At 38.5% G+C, this 15,508-nt stretch overlaps 1 protein-coding gene across 1 annotated transcript in view; it reads left to right on the forward strand.

Moving 5' to 3' along the window:
* GABRB1 (gamma-aminobutyric acid type A receptor subunit beta1) overlaps positions 1–15,508 on the forward strand; it is a 90,416-nt gene that overhangs the window by 31,112 nt on the left and 43,796 nt on the right. Inside the window, exons 4-5 of the mRNA XM_087724647.1 lie at positions 9,189–9,409; positions 13,980–14,062. Coding sequence (XP_087580773.1) covers positions 9,189–9,409; positions 13,980–14,062 — 304 coding nt within the window. The remainder of the gene's footprint in view (positions 1–9,188; positions 9,410–13,979; positions 14,063–15,508) is intronic.

Consider the following 15,508-nt stretch of genomic DNA (forward strand, 5'->3'; position numbering starts at 1 on the left):
TCTGGAAACCAGCTTCAATAAATGAAGTAAGAACTAGAATTTGCTCAAAGCAGCTTCTCTTGGTGTGGAACCCAGCCTACAAGTGAAGAGGCAACCCTATCAACATATTCTGATATATTCTAATATATTCTGTAATAAAGAAATCATTCCAGAAGTTTAAAGCAAATGCTCAACAGAACTATATAGCAGTAGCTTGCTGGATCATTGTGTGGTTTCCCAGGTTTTAGGATGGCAAGGGTTTAGAACAGGGGTAATATTCAGCTGGTTCGCACCGGTTTACATGAATCGGTGGCGGAAATTTGGTTAATGTCGGTGAACTGGTAGTGATGGCTGGCCAGCCAGGCCCCTGAACTGGTCGCCTGCTTGCCCTGCCCACCCACTCACTGCTTGCCCTGCCCACCCGCTTGCCACTCACTCATCCCACCCACCCAGTCACTGCTTGCTCATCCTGCCCAGTCACCACTCACTCACCCTGCTCAACACATGATGTTCACTCACCCCACCCACCCAACTTTCACTCAACATTCACTTGCTTGCTCAATGCTCACCATGCCATCCGAGCCCTATATATGCCCTTGCTTCACCACGCAGCCCAGCTATGCACCTCACCTGCTCTGCTCAGCTCCCCAAGGGTAGGTAAGCATGCTGCCTGCTCACCCTGGGTTGGGGGCCCAAGGGATGACCTGCCTCGGCCAGGTGAGGGAATGTGCCATTTCCTGACTCTGGCCTTGCCCCAGAGCTGCCATCCACTCACTGCCCCACCATCCCTTCACCAGTCACCCCCATTTCCCTTCCTTTAGCAGCTCCAGCCGTAGCCCTGCTCCCTCCACCACCACCACCTCTTTGTTTGGGCTGCTTACCTTCCACAGCAGCTGATCCAGACTCCAGAAGGCAAGCTGACCTGAGTTTTTGATGCCCCTCAGCTAGCAAGCCGGACTTGCAAGGCAATGGGATGTGCACACGTGAAGAACATGGTGGTGGGAAGGAGGAACCACGTCGCAACATTACAATGTGTGGTCTCGATACTCTGAGACTGCCGTTGACACGTTTGCCACTGGGGGGGGTCCATTGAGACAGTGATCAGGAAGACAAAGCCTTGCTGGTCTCAGGGATATTGCAAAATCCCTGATAGACCCAAGGGAAGTGCTTCAAGCCTGCAGTGAATAGGCAGCCCCTAGGCTGATGAAGTTGGGACGCTCCCTAAGGAAGGAAGTGAAAAGAGAAAGTGAGTCCATCTGGTGAGGTATTTTTTCTATTTTGCTAAAGACTGCACAAAGAAATGTTTCCTTAAAGCCAAATTGATCCTTAAACAAAAGAACTGAGCGGCAAAAATAATCCTAATGGGATCACTGTGGAAAGATTTTTTCCCCTTTGTCATTGTAACTATTTTTTGTGGATTGATCACGTTCTCCATTTCTCCTCTAAAAATGAATGAATTGTGTTTTTTTTCTTCTGCTTCTTGTTGCTTTATATTTTGACTTCTGGATTAAAACCTTCCTTTTTATTTTAACAATTCTTCCTACTACTTGTTATTAAATCACACTAAAAGCAATCTAAAGAACTTTGTTTCCTACAAAAGGTGAAAATTAACTGCCAGTCGGAGTTTTTTTTAAAACAACGTATCTCTATCTTTATTTGACTTCACCAACTTTGCAGCTGAAGGGTTTGCAACTTGTTTACAGAAACTGATAAAAAAACCAAGGGCACAGACTGTTTTCACAGGTGCCTCTGAGAACTATTTTGGCAGAGAAAGAAAGAAAGAAAAGGGGGAACAGAACCATTCCCCTTTGAAGAGCATAAAAGAACTTGTGTTTAAGTCAACTTAAAATAAAAGCTAAGAGAGGCCTGGAAGACTAGACTAGCAGTCATTATTGGGTTTTTTTCCCCTTCTCTCTTCTGTTTTGGAAAGATGGGTCAATACTTAGATGAGGAAACCTTAAAATTCCAAAATATCTTGGCTGGAATTCAAAATCTATTGGAAGGATATGGGAGAAATGAGAAGAAGCTGGAAATACTAGTCTTCCTCACAGCAAAAGGTGATGGGGTTGAAGCCCCCAAAATTAAAAGGGGAGAATGAAGATATAGAAGATAAAGATAAGGCAGTAGATGAATTTAATAATGGAGCAAATGTGGGTGAAAATGGAAAGGGAATGTGGAAAAGGGAATTTGATGAATTGGAGCTCTACCCCAGATTCCAGGACACAGAAGAGAAAAAAATACTAATGATGATAGACATAAGAAGATAATTTTTTTCAGAAGCAAGATTGACAAACAAAGACAAGTTAACTTTAGTAGCAACTGGTGGTCAAGGAGATCATCTGAGAGACCCTTCAAGCAACAAAGTGTGGAGAGAAGCCTATAAAAACCTTATAAAGGAGACCAAAAGAAGACTGACTCCACAATTGGCAAGAGAGATAAGACTGTTTTGTTACTGGAAAGATACAGGTTGACAATGAAAGTTGGTAATAAAAAATAGTTTTTTATTATTGGTGATTAATAAGTAGGAACTTTGTAACTCTTAGATTGTTTTAGATTGTTATTAAATGTTTACTTGCTAACAATTAATTAACCATAAATAATAATAATGAAATAATGATGGATACAGCGTAATGATATATACATGTATTGACAATTTAGTAAAAGAAATTTGGATATAAATTGTAAATTGTGACTTGGGAAAAAGACCTATAAATTTTATTAACAAATTTTCATTTAGATCTTGTTATAAAAGTGTAAGGGTTTTTTGGGGGGGTGTTGATGAGAGGAGATGGGGCATAAATAGTAAATGATTTTTAGCCAATTATAATAACAACAAGGAAATGTTAACGTCCATTGTTTAACAATATATACATGCTATGGTATTGGCTAAAGTAACTTAGATATAAATGTTAGTCAGTGAGTTGGAAAAAAAGGGGGGAAAGGCTTAAAAATGTTATCTGTTGACTTTTACTTAAAAGATGCTATAAAGGTGTAATGTTATTGGAAGATTTTTTGAAATAGCTAATGAATGTCATTATGTGGTTGTGTCTTTAAGTATGAATGATTTGAGGTAAAAGCATGTTCAAATAATTGTAGTCAAATGAGAATTGTGGTACATTGATAGTAAGCTATACAAAGATTTTTGACTTAAAGTGTTTAATCTAATATGAACTATACGTAATGACTGTGGAAGAAATGCACGAAAGTTATCTGTAAGCAGCGCAAACAAAGAGGCAGTGATGCGGGAGGAAGCAAGGTTAGGGCCAGGGTTGCTAAAGGAGGGTGATCAGCAAAGGGAGGGTGGGGGTAGATAGATAAAAATTTCAAAAATTTTCCTACCTTTTCCTGTGGGCGTGGCTTGGGGGATCATGTGACTGAGTGGGCGTGGGCATGAGTGATATCAAGTTGGCCTCCCACCTAGCCACGCCCACCAAACCAGTAGCAAAACATTTTGAAACCCACCACTTGTTTGGAATATCTTGAACTGACTGAGGACCTTTCCTGTGTTCAAAGCATCTGTATTAAATTGTTGTAGCCATTGTTCTAGTATGAGATCCTAAATGTTTAATAAACTCTGGGAACATCCTATCAGGCGCAGCAGCTTTCTTTACGTTGAGGCTTTTTATAGCTCTTTCCAACTCTTATCCTGAGAATGTCAAATAAAAAGGTGAGTTTTCTATAATTTGTTCATTTAATTTATTTGTTTGTTGTTATACAGTTTTTACAAAGTGTGGATCTAAAGGAATGTTTTCTGCATGATTCTTTATATGTAAAGCTATCTGAGATTATGATATTTGAGTTTTCTGAATAAGAATTGAGTTGCTGCTCCTAGTTTCCATAGTAGGAACCATGCTTTCCGGCTACTATGGAGGAAGTCTAAGCTTTCACTTATTTCTGTTCATCTTTCTATATGCTCGTTGTTAATGGAGAATTGTATTTCTTCTCCCAGAGTGAGGTTACCTCTTATTTGGTATTCTTCATATACGTTTTTTGTGGTGCAGTTCTAGCAAGAAATCTATTCTAACGTATAATTATACATACAAGGTATATTATATTTTGCTACTACAATTCCATTGTTTTTTTACTGAAGAAGGAATCCACCGTATGTTTGAATCCACTTCTTTGGTGTATTGCTTTCCTGAAATTTCACCTTGGTATCTGGGTTGATTTTATGAGAGGTAATTGTAGTCCTAGAGTAAGTATGACTAGCCTGTGTTGGGTATTTGTGAATTCTGGTAGGACGTTCCTTGTATAGTGGAGGCGGATTTTTAATTTGTCTGTGGTTGCTTGGCAAAGATCTGGGTTTGTTTCATTCTACCATCTTGCAGAATGGAAGCTTTTCAAATCTTTGGCATCTTAAGCTAGGTGAAGCTCATTCTACTCTGTCCAGTTTGCTAATATGTCCCCATTCTTATTGTTGTTATAGCTGCAGTTAGCATGGTGACTATTAAAACCGCCTATATATACTACTTGATGGTTGGCAGCAGTGGGTTAGGCAACTTAATGCTGGGAGATTTGTAAATCACCATGACTGTTATTCTGGATATTTCAATAATAATATCTAATTGTTGCCTCTGTAGTCTTTGACCATGAAAGATGCAACATCCAGTTTGGTCACCATGTGTATAGATTTTTAGCCACTCTACGGCTAGAACATTGCCCGGGATATACCATCATGGAGGAAGTCTATATTTCATTCCTAAGACTGTGAATGTAAAACTCCCTGCCTTTAAAATATATCCTCTTAAGGATGGAAGGGAGAGAAAAGGAAGAAGAAAGGGTAGGAAGGGAAAGAGGAAGAGCAGGAGCAAAGGAGAGGGAAGAAGGAAGGGGAAGGTGAGGAGGAAGGAAGAAAGTAGAGAAGGGAGAGAGGGTGAAAAGAAAGAGGTAAGGAGAGGAGGATGGAAAGGAGGAGGAGAGAGGGTAGAAAGGGGAAGAGGAAGAGTGGGAGTAGGAGAAAGGTACAGGAAGAAGGAAGGGAAAGGAGAGGAGGAAGGAAGAATGTAGAGAAGGGAGGGAGGGAGAAAACAAAGGGAAAATAAGGTGGTGTTACAATAGGAGGAAGGGATGGTAAATAAAGCAACCCAAACAGTATATTATAACCTATTAAATGAAATAATAAATGTATAAGAATGATAAATGTTAAAACACCTGTAACCAAACGACATGCTCTATGTGATGATGGGGTTTTTTTTGTCTGTTTGTGTGGTTTTTTTATTTTATTATAGTGTGTATGTGTGGTTTATGTAATAAAAAATTAAAAATTAAAAAAATATCCTCTTAGTTCTTATAGTCTTAATAGATATAGGTGTAACTTTCTCTCCTAAGTCTATGTTTTAAACTTGACATACTCACTTGGAGACAAAAGAACAATTACTTTAAAAGCAAAAAGAAAAAAATCTATTATTTTCCATAATAAAGCGGATGAAAATTATGCAAGAAAAAAATGAACAGGACCAATTCTGTATCATATAAATATTTTTCTGAGTGTAGAAAACTAATAAATCAGAAGAGGCTAAATAGATTCTTGCCCATTGGTAGCTTTTCTTGGTTTAGCTTTTTCCAGCCTTGTTCTTGTATATACTAGACCCAAATTCCTAATTAGAAAGCCCATGCTGAGGACTGTCATGATATTCTGAAATGTAGAGGTTTTCAAATATAACTGAGAGGTACAATGCCTAGAGTGAGAATTTTAGTAATTCACAAAAAGAAAGGAAAAATGGTTTATCTGAGTTTTATAAGATTGCAAATGAGCTTGAATAAGATTCTTCTGAAATGAATTAATAGTTCACTGTCTTCCAGATATTAATTGGCTGTCTCATAAGTGTTTATAATTTTTTTGAATCTTTGACACATGATATATTTTGCTTCTGGCAACAAGAAGTGTTAAAGTATCCAGTTTTTAATACCAACTTTATGCATTTATTGCCTTTGGTATATTCCATTATTTCTCAAAGCAGATCTTTTGGCTCATACTTACAAGCTTTCATGCAACTTGATGCTTCTTTGTCACTTCTTCATCTTTGCTTGTGCTCAGTTATTGGGAAAGGAGACATGCTCAGACTTAAGGTTGGGAGCATTGGTTCAGGTGAATGCTGATGTCCAGGCTAAGCCTACTATATCCTAAAATATTCAATAATTGTGTCAAGCATTATAGAATTAGCTTTCAAGTGTTTGATATGAAACAGTCATGGCATGAAAGCATAAAAGATGGATGGTAATGTATCTGATATCAAATTAGGAATGAGAGGCAAGCTCAGAATGGCATCTTTATTTAAGCTCGAATAGTGCTACTGATTTTGAACCACATCAAATAAATAATTGGATTCCAGGCTGTGAAAAAACAAGTCAAAGGATTTGTTCATTCCTGAACAATTTTAAAGGAAATCAATCCATTTTTTGGTCTTTTTCTTAAAGGCAATCAAAGTGCATTGCTTTTCTGAATACCTCCTCCAAAACTCACCAAAGATCTTTTGTTTCATCATCATGCCCTCACTAAAGTCAATAAAGTATTGCCAGCAGCATCAGTTAGATCGGATAACAATAGCTTACTGACAGTGCCAGATAAAAGCTCCTGAATAGCTTTTTGACAATTATTTCTTACATTTTTGAGAAACATGGATGATGTGATGGACTTGTGGGTGTGGAGGCAAGATCTTGAACTTTCAACTGGGTGGGGAAAACCAGGAAACTTTCAGATTTGGGTTTTCCCAGATGTGCCAACATGGCTCTCTTAATAAATTGGAACTTTGAGCAATAGTTTGCCTTAGACTCTGATTTACATTTGGATGCTATTTGAAACCCTGACAGTAGGGCTTCATAGAACCAGTCAACCTCATCCTCTTCAGCACCAGTGGTTGGGGCATAGACTTGGACTACTGTGATGTTGAATTGTTTGCCGTGGATTCAAACTGAGTTCATTCTGTCATTTTGGAGATTGTATCCTAGTATTGCTTTTCCTACTCTTTTATTGCTCTAGTATTGCTCTTCCTACTCTTTAAGAGCCGAGGTGGCACAGTGGTTAGGGTGCAGTACTGCAGGCCACTTCAGCTGACTGTGATATGCAGTTCTGCGGTTCTAATCTCACCGGCTCAAGGTTGACTCAGCCTTCCATCCTTCCGAGGTGGGTGAAATGAGGACCCAGACTGTGGGGGCGATATGCTGACTCTGTAAACCACTTAGAGAGGGCTAAAAGCCCTATGAAGCGGCATATAAGTCTAACTGCTATTGCTATTGCTATTGCTATTGCTATTATTGACAATGAAGGCTACTCCATTTCTTCTGAGGGATTTTTGCCCACAGTGGTATACCTGATGGTCATCTGAATTAAATTCATCCCTTCCTGTCCATTTTAGTTCACTGATTCCTAAGATGTTGATGTTCAGTCTTGTCATCTCTTGTTTGACCATGTCCAGTTTGACTTAATTAATGTATCTTACATTCTAGGCTTCTATGGAGAATATAGATCTTTAGGGTATTGGACTTTCCTTTCACCACCAGATACATCCAAAGCTGAGTGTCCTTTTGGCTTTGACCCAGTCACTTCATTCTTTCTGGCGCCACTATTACTAGCCCTCTACTCTTCCCCAATAGCATATTGAACACCTTCTGACCTGACAGGCTCAAGGTGCACAATTTGCAGACAGAATGTTCTAGAGCAGGGGTGTCAAACTCGCATCGTCATGGCAGCATCATGTGGTGTATCGGGACTATTTCCCCCTTCGCTAAACTGAGCATGGGCATGGGCATTGTGTGACACATCCGGTCCGCAGGCCACGAGTTTGACAGCCCTGTTCTAGAGCATCTATCTACTATGTGATATCTAAAAATCAATGCCAACTTGGTAGCACATAATCAAAACTAACTACTGCTGAGATTCAGAGGGATACAAATTAATATTGTGAAAACCTTTGAAAAGAGGGACTTCAGAGTGAAGTTGGGAGTGAAATTGCCCTCTTCAAAACATTGAAATACACACTGATGAACAGGTGTGACTGAAGAGTAATGAAATAGCCTTTATCTTTAAAAAAGCACTCCCATGTGAGATCACATCATATGATATGCTAATTTTTTGAAAAGAATTCCAACTTGATGTGAAGAGCTGCCATGTAAACGATATATTTTAGTGCATTTCAAAATACAAAGTGTTGCCACAAGGAAACATTTTGTACATGTATGTTTTCTGTATGACATCCACAATACAACCCAAACACATAAGAAATTTATGTGCTTGGTATCTTTAACTACTTTATCCTTTAGGATTCAACGGGACTTGAACAAAATCAGTTTTCTATGGGCTGAGTTATAATATTTAGGTTTTCTCTTAAGATGAAGCATGAGATCAAGCCAATTTTCAAATCAGTGTGCACCACAGCCTTTAAAGTTCACAAAATAAGTACAATAGGAAAATGGCTAAATATTAGTTGACAACAAATCAAAGCAAATGATACATTTCCCCCTTGAATTAAGATTAATAATAAGTTATGAACATGTCTGGATCAATAGCTTTATCAAAATGGAAATGTTTAAGGGATTGCAATTTAAGGGATTGCCATTAACCGTTACCCGACAAAAGCGTGAACATCATAAGCGCGCCGACAACACCGCAGTGCTAAAACCGCGATGTCAAAAGCGCGCCGACAACAGCGCGCTGACAGAAGCGCGATTTAATTTAAGGTAAGATTTACGGTTAGGTTTAGGGTTAGGTTTAGGGTTAGGGTTAGGTTTAGGGTTAGGGTTAGGTTTAGGGTTAGGTTTAGGGTTACGTTACAGCGCGCTTCTGTCGGCGCGCTTTTGTCGGTGCGCTTTAGGGCTAATTCGTCGCTCATTCGTCGCACGGTTTTGTCACCGCGCTTTAGACACCGCGGTTTAATCAGGCGCGCTTTTGTTGTGCACGCATTTGTGGTGGAACCGCCATTAACTTGGTCTTCACTTCCTAATTTTGAAAGGTCAGTACAGTGTAGTGTGGGGACATTGAGGACAGCTGTGTTTAAGTCAGCTCTCAATATAGAAACTCACTGGGTGAATTGAATCCGTTATTTTGTCTCAATCCAACCTCCATCGAAAGGAAAAGAGTACAGTGAATATTATTTTCAGCTCAGCTGCTGGAAGAAAAACAGGATAAAAATTTTGATGTTATATAGCCATTATAAAATCAAATCTTAATAATAGCTATAATACTAATTGCTATTTTTTTTCTTTTTTCCTAGGACTATACACTAACTATGTATTTCCAGCAATCTTGGAGGGATAAAAGATTGTCCTACTCTGGCATACCTTTGAATCTAACTTTAGATAACAGAGTGGCTGATTATCTCTGGGTTCCAGATACATACTTTCTGAATGACAAGAAATCCTTTGTTCATGGAGTTACTGTGAAAAATCGAATGATTCGGCTACATCCAGATGGAACAGTTCTTTATGGTTTGCGGTATGTTACATTTCATTGTATTTTGAAACTGCTTTTAGAATTGATTTTTTTAATAAGGCCTGACATTTTCAGGCACACACACACACACACACACACACACACACACACACACACAAAATACCCTACCTGTTTTCTTTCATCCTGTTCAAGATTTTATCCAGACATGCTATCTTGCCTAATTTATAGGTAGTCCTCAATTTACAACCATGATTGGGACCAGAGTTTGTGTTGAGCAAGTCATTCCATGACTGAACACAATGTTATTACCATTTTTACCACATTTGTTAAGCAAACCACATGAATGTTCAGTGAATCATATGGTTGTTACCAGAAACCGTCTTCCCCAATTGATTTTGCTTGTCAGAAGATGGCTGGAGGGGTTACAAATTACAATTATATGACTACAAAACACTGTAGCTATCATAAATGGAAACCGGTTGCCAATTGCCTGAATTGCACTCACATAACCATGGGGTTTATGCAGTGATGGGATTCAAGTAATTTAACAACCAGTTCTCTGTTCTAATGACCAGCTGGGTAGGCATGGCTGGGTGGTTATGTAGACTGGGTGACCATGGCCAACTCAATATCACTCACATCAAGGGGTGCCTCATCTCGCCCAGCCTTTCCTTGTCACGCCTGGCCATGCCTCGCCCCTCCCCTCCCTGCCATTCCTTGTCACACCCAGCTGTTCACCTCACCAGAGCAAGTAGTTTTCAAATAAAAAGAATGCTCACCTTGTGCAAATAAATAACATCTTGACTTCAGTTTTCATGCATCTTGCAAAGTATCACTGCTCATTCTAGTCTCTTTTCCTACTAAGAGGTCCATTTCAGATTGTAATTTGCTACAACCTCTCTTTTCGTTTGCATCATTCTATGGGAAATTATTCTGAAATGTTATCTGTGATGTTTGCAATTTCCTCAAACCTTGTTTATGCATGCAATTCTTACAAGTTATTTTGACATTCATTCTTTCTTTTAAAACAAAGTAGTGGTTAAGGAATTAAGGAAATAATAGAAGGTGTTGAAGGAACAGGAACCCTGGGGGCAAGTGACCATGCAATATTGGAATTCAACATTATGCAAACACAAGTAGTAGAACAAAGTCAAACTAGAGTCTTGGATTTTAGAGAGCTAATTTCAATAAACTTAGAGAGAGTTTGGGAAAAATTCTACAGATGAGAATCTTCAAGGGGAAAACAACTCAAGAAGCTTGGAAAATTTTGAAAAATGAGATTACAAAAGCCCAGTCTAGCACAATACCAATGAAGAAGAAAAATAACAGCTCCCAAAAGAAACCAGCATGGCTGCATAAAGAACTCTCTGACAAATTGAAAGACAAAAGAGATAAGTATAAAAAGTGGAAAGTGGGGGACATAACTAAGGCAGCATATCAGCAAATAGCCCGAGCCTGCAAAGATGAAGTGAGGAAAGCTAAGTCTCACAATGAAGAAAGGCTTGCCACAAAAGTAAAAATTAACAAAAAAAAGCTTCTTCCAACATGTTAAAAACAAGAAAAAAATTAAGGAAACAATTGGTCCATTGCTAGGAGAAAGTAGCAAGAAGGTGACAAGCAACAGGGAGAAAGCAGAACTATTTTTTTAATTAACAAACATGTAAAATACACACACACAAAACTTAGACGTACACCACATTTACACAATACAATACGAGCAGGAGCTTCCTGTTCTTTATAATAGCAATTATCAATCGATACCACTCACCTTATATTATTTCCCCTTCTATTGTATTTCATTTGGATTTCACCATTCTTAACCCTCTTATTTTACTCATAACTATTATTTTTTTAGTTTTGTTATATTCCTTCATTGATTCTTGTTTCTTTCCTTCATCCACCAATACCATTTATCCCATATCTGGTAGAATTCTGATTCTTCTTTTCCTGGATTTCTTTAGTTAGTTTGTCCATTTCAGCACAATCCATAATTTTTCTTATTATTTCATCCTCGCTTGGAATTAATTTGTTTTTCCATTTCTGGGCAAAGGCAATCCTTGCCGCCGTAATTATATGTAGTATTAAATACTGGATTTCTTTTTTGTATTTCACAGACATTATTCCTAATAAAAAAAACTTCAGGTTTCCATTCTATTTTAATCCCTGTTATTGCCTCCAGCCAATTTTTGATCCTTTTCCAAAAACTTTTGGCCTCCTCACAGGTCCACCATAAATGGTAATATGTTCTGTGTATTGATTCGCATTTCCAACATTTTGGGGAGGTATTTGTTAATATTTTAGCTAACTTTGTTGGTGCCAGGTGCCATCTGTAAAACGTTTTGTACTGGTTTTCCTTGTATGCAACTGATAGTGTCATTTTAAGTTTGTTCCCCAAAATTTTTCCCATTTGTCTAATTCAATATTAGAACCAAAGTTCTGCGCCCATTTTATCATGTGTTCTTTCACAATTTCCTCTTCCATTTTATACTTCAGGAGGAATTTATATATTCTCCCTTACATTTTCAATGTAAATTCTGAGCTGTTCAGGGAAAGTGATAGAAAAATAAATTTATTATTAATATTGGTATTATTCAGTGTCACAAAATGCATCACAAGTACCCTGTTTTTTCAGATTCTTTCTTTATTGGTTCACTTGGTAAACTTCCATAAATGGCTACTGTGCTAATTTGGACTTAATAAAGCACAAATCAAAATGTTACAGAGGAAAATGGGTAAATGTGTTTAGCTCCCACCTATTACTGAATGTAGTACATACATAAAATAAAAATAGCATTCATACTATATTATTAAGAGCCGAGGTGGCACAGCGGTTAGGGTGCAGTACTGCAAGCCACTTCAGCTGACTGTTATCTGCAGTTCAGCGGTTCTAATCTCACCGGCTCAAGGTTGACTCAGCCTTCCATCCTTCCGAGGTAGGTGAAATGAGGACCCAGACTGTGGGGGCGATATGCTGACTCTGTAAACCGCTTAGAGAGGGCTGAAAGCCCTATGAAGCGGTATATAAGTCTAACTGCTATTGCTATTATATTCAGCTAACAAATTATAATGTAAAATATGGGGCCTCTACATTCGTAAGTTCATAATATAATAGTGATCAATATGTATGCATTTAAATTAATTGGGCATGTGTGAGTCTGTAAATTTCTGTGTCTGTGTATATATATATATGGATGCTTAATTAACTTTATAATGATCCAAAGGGGAAAGAAAGGATATGTAGCATTTCTTTAGGAGATTTGACTCCAAGTGTAATTGGAGGGTCAATTCCAGAGAACCAGAGGCAAGGGAGAAAAAAAAACTCTCAATGACGATTATTCTAGTATGTTGGAGAATTGGTTAACACGAGCCCAGTAATTGGATCTACTGCACAAACTTATGAGCCAGTAGCAAGACTTTCAAAAACTGGGGATGCCCTTGGGCAAAGCATGATGTGATATAACATCAGAGATTCACATGATATCTTCCATAAATGCCTGGTTATAATACGAACAGCAACATTTTGGTCATAGATTGGAGGGTAAAATGGGGTCTTGGATAACCTGTTACAATAATCTAAACATAACACAACACAGTATGAACTAACTGGTTGGCCATCTTGGTTATAAGAAACCAAAAGATCCTGTGTAGATTAATAGAAATTCCAACTGAGACCAAAATTTCTGTTGTTAAGCAAATCACTGTAATTGTTAAGTGAAATATGAGGTCATTAAGTGAAGCCGGCTTTCCGCATTGACTGCTTATTGGAAGCTGGCTGGGAAGGTTGCAAATGGTGATCACATGAATCTGGGACGTTGCAACCATTATAAATACATGCCATTTGCTAAACTCCCAAATTTGATCACGTGACCTTAGAGATGCTGCAACAGTTGTAAGTGAAGGGATCATTTGTAAGTCATTTTTTTCAGTGCTGTTGTAACTTTGAATGGTTTCTAAATGGATGATTACCTGTTTATGACCAAGACTACCTGCTTAAAACCAATATTTAATATAAAAGAAAGGATTTCAAGACAGTTTACTGTTCTGACCCCCACCTTGTTCGTTCAGAAACGAAAGCCAAATGAAACTTGCAAAGGAATGTCTTTATCAGTCCCGGCTCAAGCTGGCTGCGAGCCCAAAATAAACACAGATAAAAGGCTCCGGCAAAAAGTCTTCACTCAAACTAATACCAAACAGAATTACATAAATCAAAACACTTATCCAAATGCTTTTCTCAATGGTTACACACGAACGGAGAACGAACGTTGACTTCTGCAACTAGGGCGTGGCACCATCAGTCTTTTATCCTAAGGAGGAGATCCTTAACGAGCCACAGCTGCTTGTTATCCTCTCCTGTGAACATCCTGAAACCACTCACAGGAGGTTTCTGTGTCAGATAGCAGCTCCAAAGGCTCCTACCAAGCCACAACAGTTTACCATTGATTTGAGTATTGGGACTCCTCATAAACAAGAAGATCCACAAATGTCACTTTCAATTCGGAACAAAAATATGGAATTTAAATGCAAAATATCTGGCCAATTTTTCACCTAATGTTTGACATAAAGATCCTTCTGAACTATACTTTCTCTTTCTTCCTTATCCTTGCTTTTTTAGGATTACTACCACAGCTGCCTGTATGATGGATTTACGCAGATATCCCTTGGATGAACAAAACTGCACACTGGAAATTGAAAGCTGTAAGTCTTACTGTTCCCCACTGATATATAAAATTGCAATTTTTCTTGGAAACATATCACACCGTGAAGAATCATAGCATAGACTATGTTTCCAGCATTTTAAAAAATCCTGTCAACATTTCTGGAATTTTTTCATCTTTGATGAAGTGATTTACAGACTCCCTTGCATCATTTGAGACCTTGTTTAAATGTTATGGTCAGGTTCTTAGTTGATGATTTTGCCAACTATTTATTTCTTTAAATCTTGGAAATACCGTGTTTGTAAGGAATGCCTCTCCTTCCAGCTTAAGAAAGTGAAGACTCTTGAAACGAAGTATTTCAAAAGGAAGCTTTTATTAAGCCAAAGTGAAAACATTCAGTTCAAAGCAATGTCTGAATCCCCTTAGGCAAGGCAAGTAGAATTAAAGCAGTAGAGACCCCTCCCATTAGTCAGAATGCAGATTTTAGCCTATACAAGAGTGTGAAGGTGGTTACTTTCCCAGCTGCCCTGAGAACCAGATACAACCATGCATTCCCATGGTTATCTTCCATTAAACATTAAAGTGAACTGTCCAACATGGCCATCATAAACATTCCCCAAAAGGTGAGGAGATCTCAAGGCACTTTGGTGCCAGGAAACCAGTTGTAAAATATCAGTTGTCACAGGCACTGCTAATAAATTGACTCCAAGGCCCCCCTCCTCCCAATTGAATGGCAGTATCACTTTTAGGGATCTGACATGCTGCCTTCCTTAGAAAAAGGAGAGATCCACCTATGAAAAGATAGAAACAAAAATTTCATCATAGTATTTTAACAAGGTTTGTCAGGGTATTGGGAGTGAAATTTTTTCAGTAAGGTAGGGCCCCTAACACGGTGTTTAGCAACCCATTCATTTTGGGATGAGGGTAGATGCTTCCAAGCAATTAAGTAATGGGTTTTCCTCCTGTGTATCCTAGAGTCAAGGATTTCCTTGATTTCAAAGTGTTGTTCACCTTCTATCATGATGGGAATAGGTGGTATAGGTGCGGGTGGACTGAGTGATGAGATTATCTCTCATTTGAGTAAACTAATGTGAAATACTGGGTGGACTTGCCTGAGTGTCTTTGGAAGGAGTAGTTCTACTGTTACTGGGTTGATGACTCTAGTGATAGGGAAAGGTCCAATGAAATTTGGCCCTCATTTCTCTGATGACTGTAAAGATTTCAGGAATTTTGTACATAAGTATACTGTATCTCCAACATGGAGAGGTTTGGGTTCCATTCTTTTCTTCTCAGCTTGAATTTTAAAAGCCTCTCTAGGTTCCTTTAAAGATAATCTAACTACTGCCAATGTGTTTTGTAAAATGTCCACCCACTCCTTAAGTCAGGGGATAGTGGGTTCTTCTGTGGATAGTTCAGGCGTGGGGCTGAAATCTTGGCTTGTTGCTACTCTAAAAGGGGTGAAACCAATGCTTGAGTGCACAGAGTT

The sequence above is a fragment of the Thamnophis sirtalis genome, unplaced genomic scaffold (assembly GCF_051295495.1).
Source record: "Thamnophis sirtalis isolate CommonGarterSnake01/CBP01778 unplaced genomic scaffold, rThaSir2_p1.2 scaffold_10, whole genome shotgun sequence".
NCBI lineage: Eukaryota > Metazoa > Chordata > Lepidosauria > Squamata > Natricidae > Thamnophis > Thamnophis sirtalis.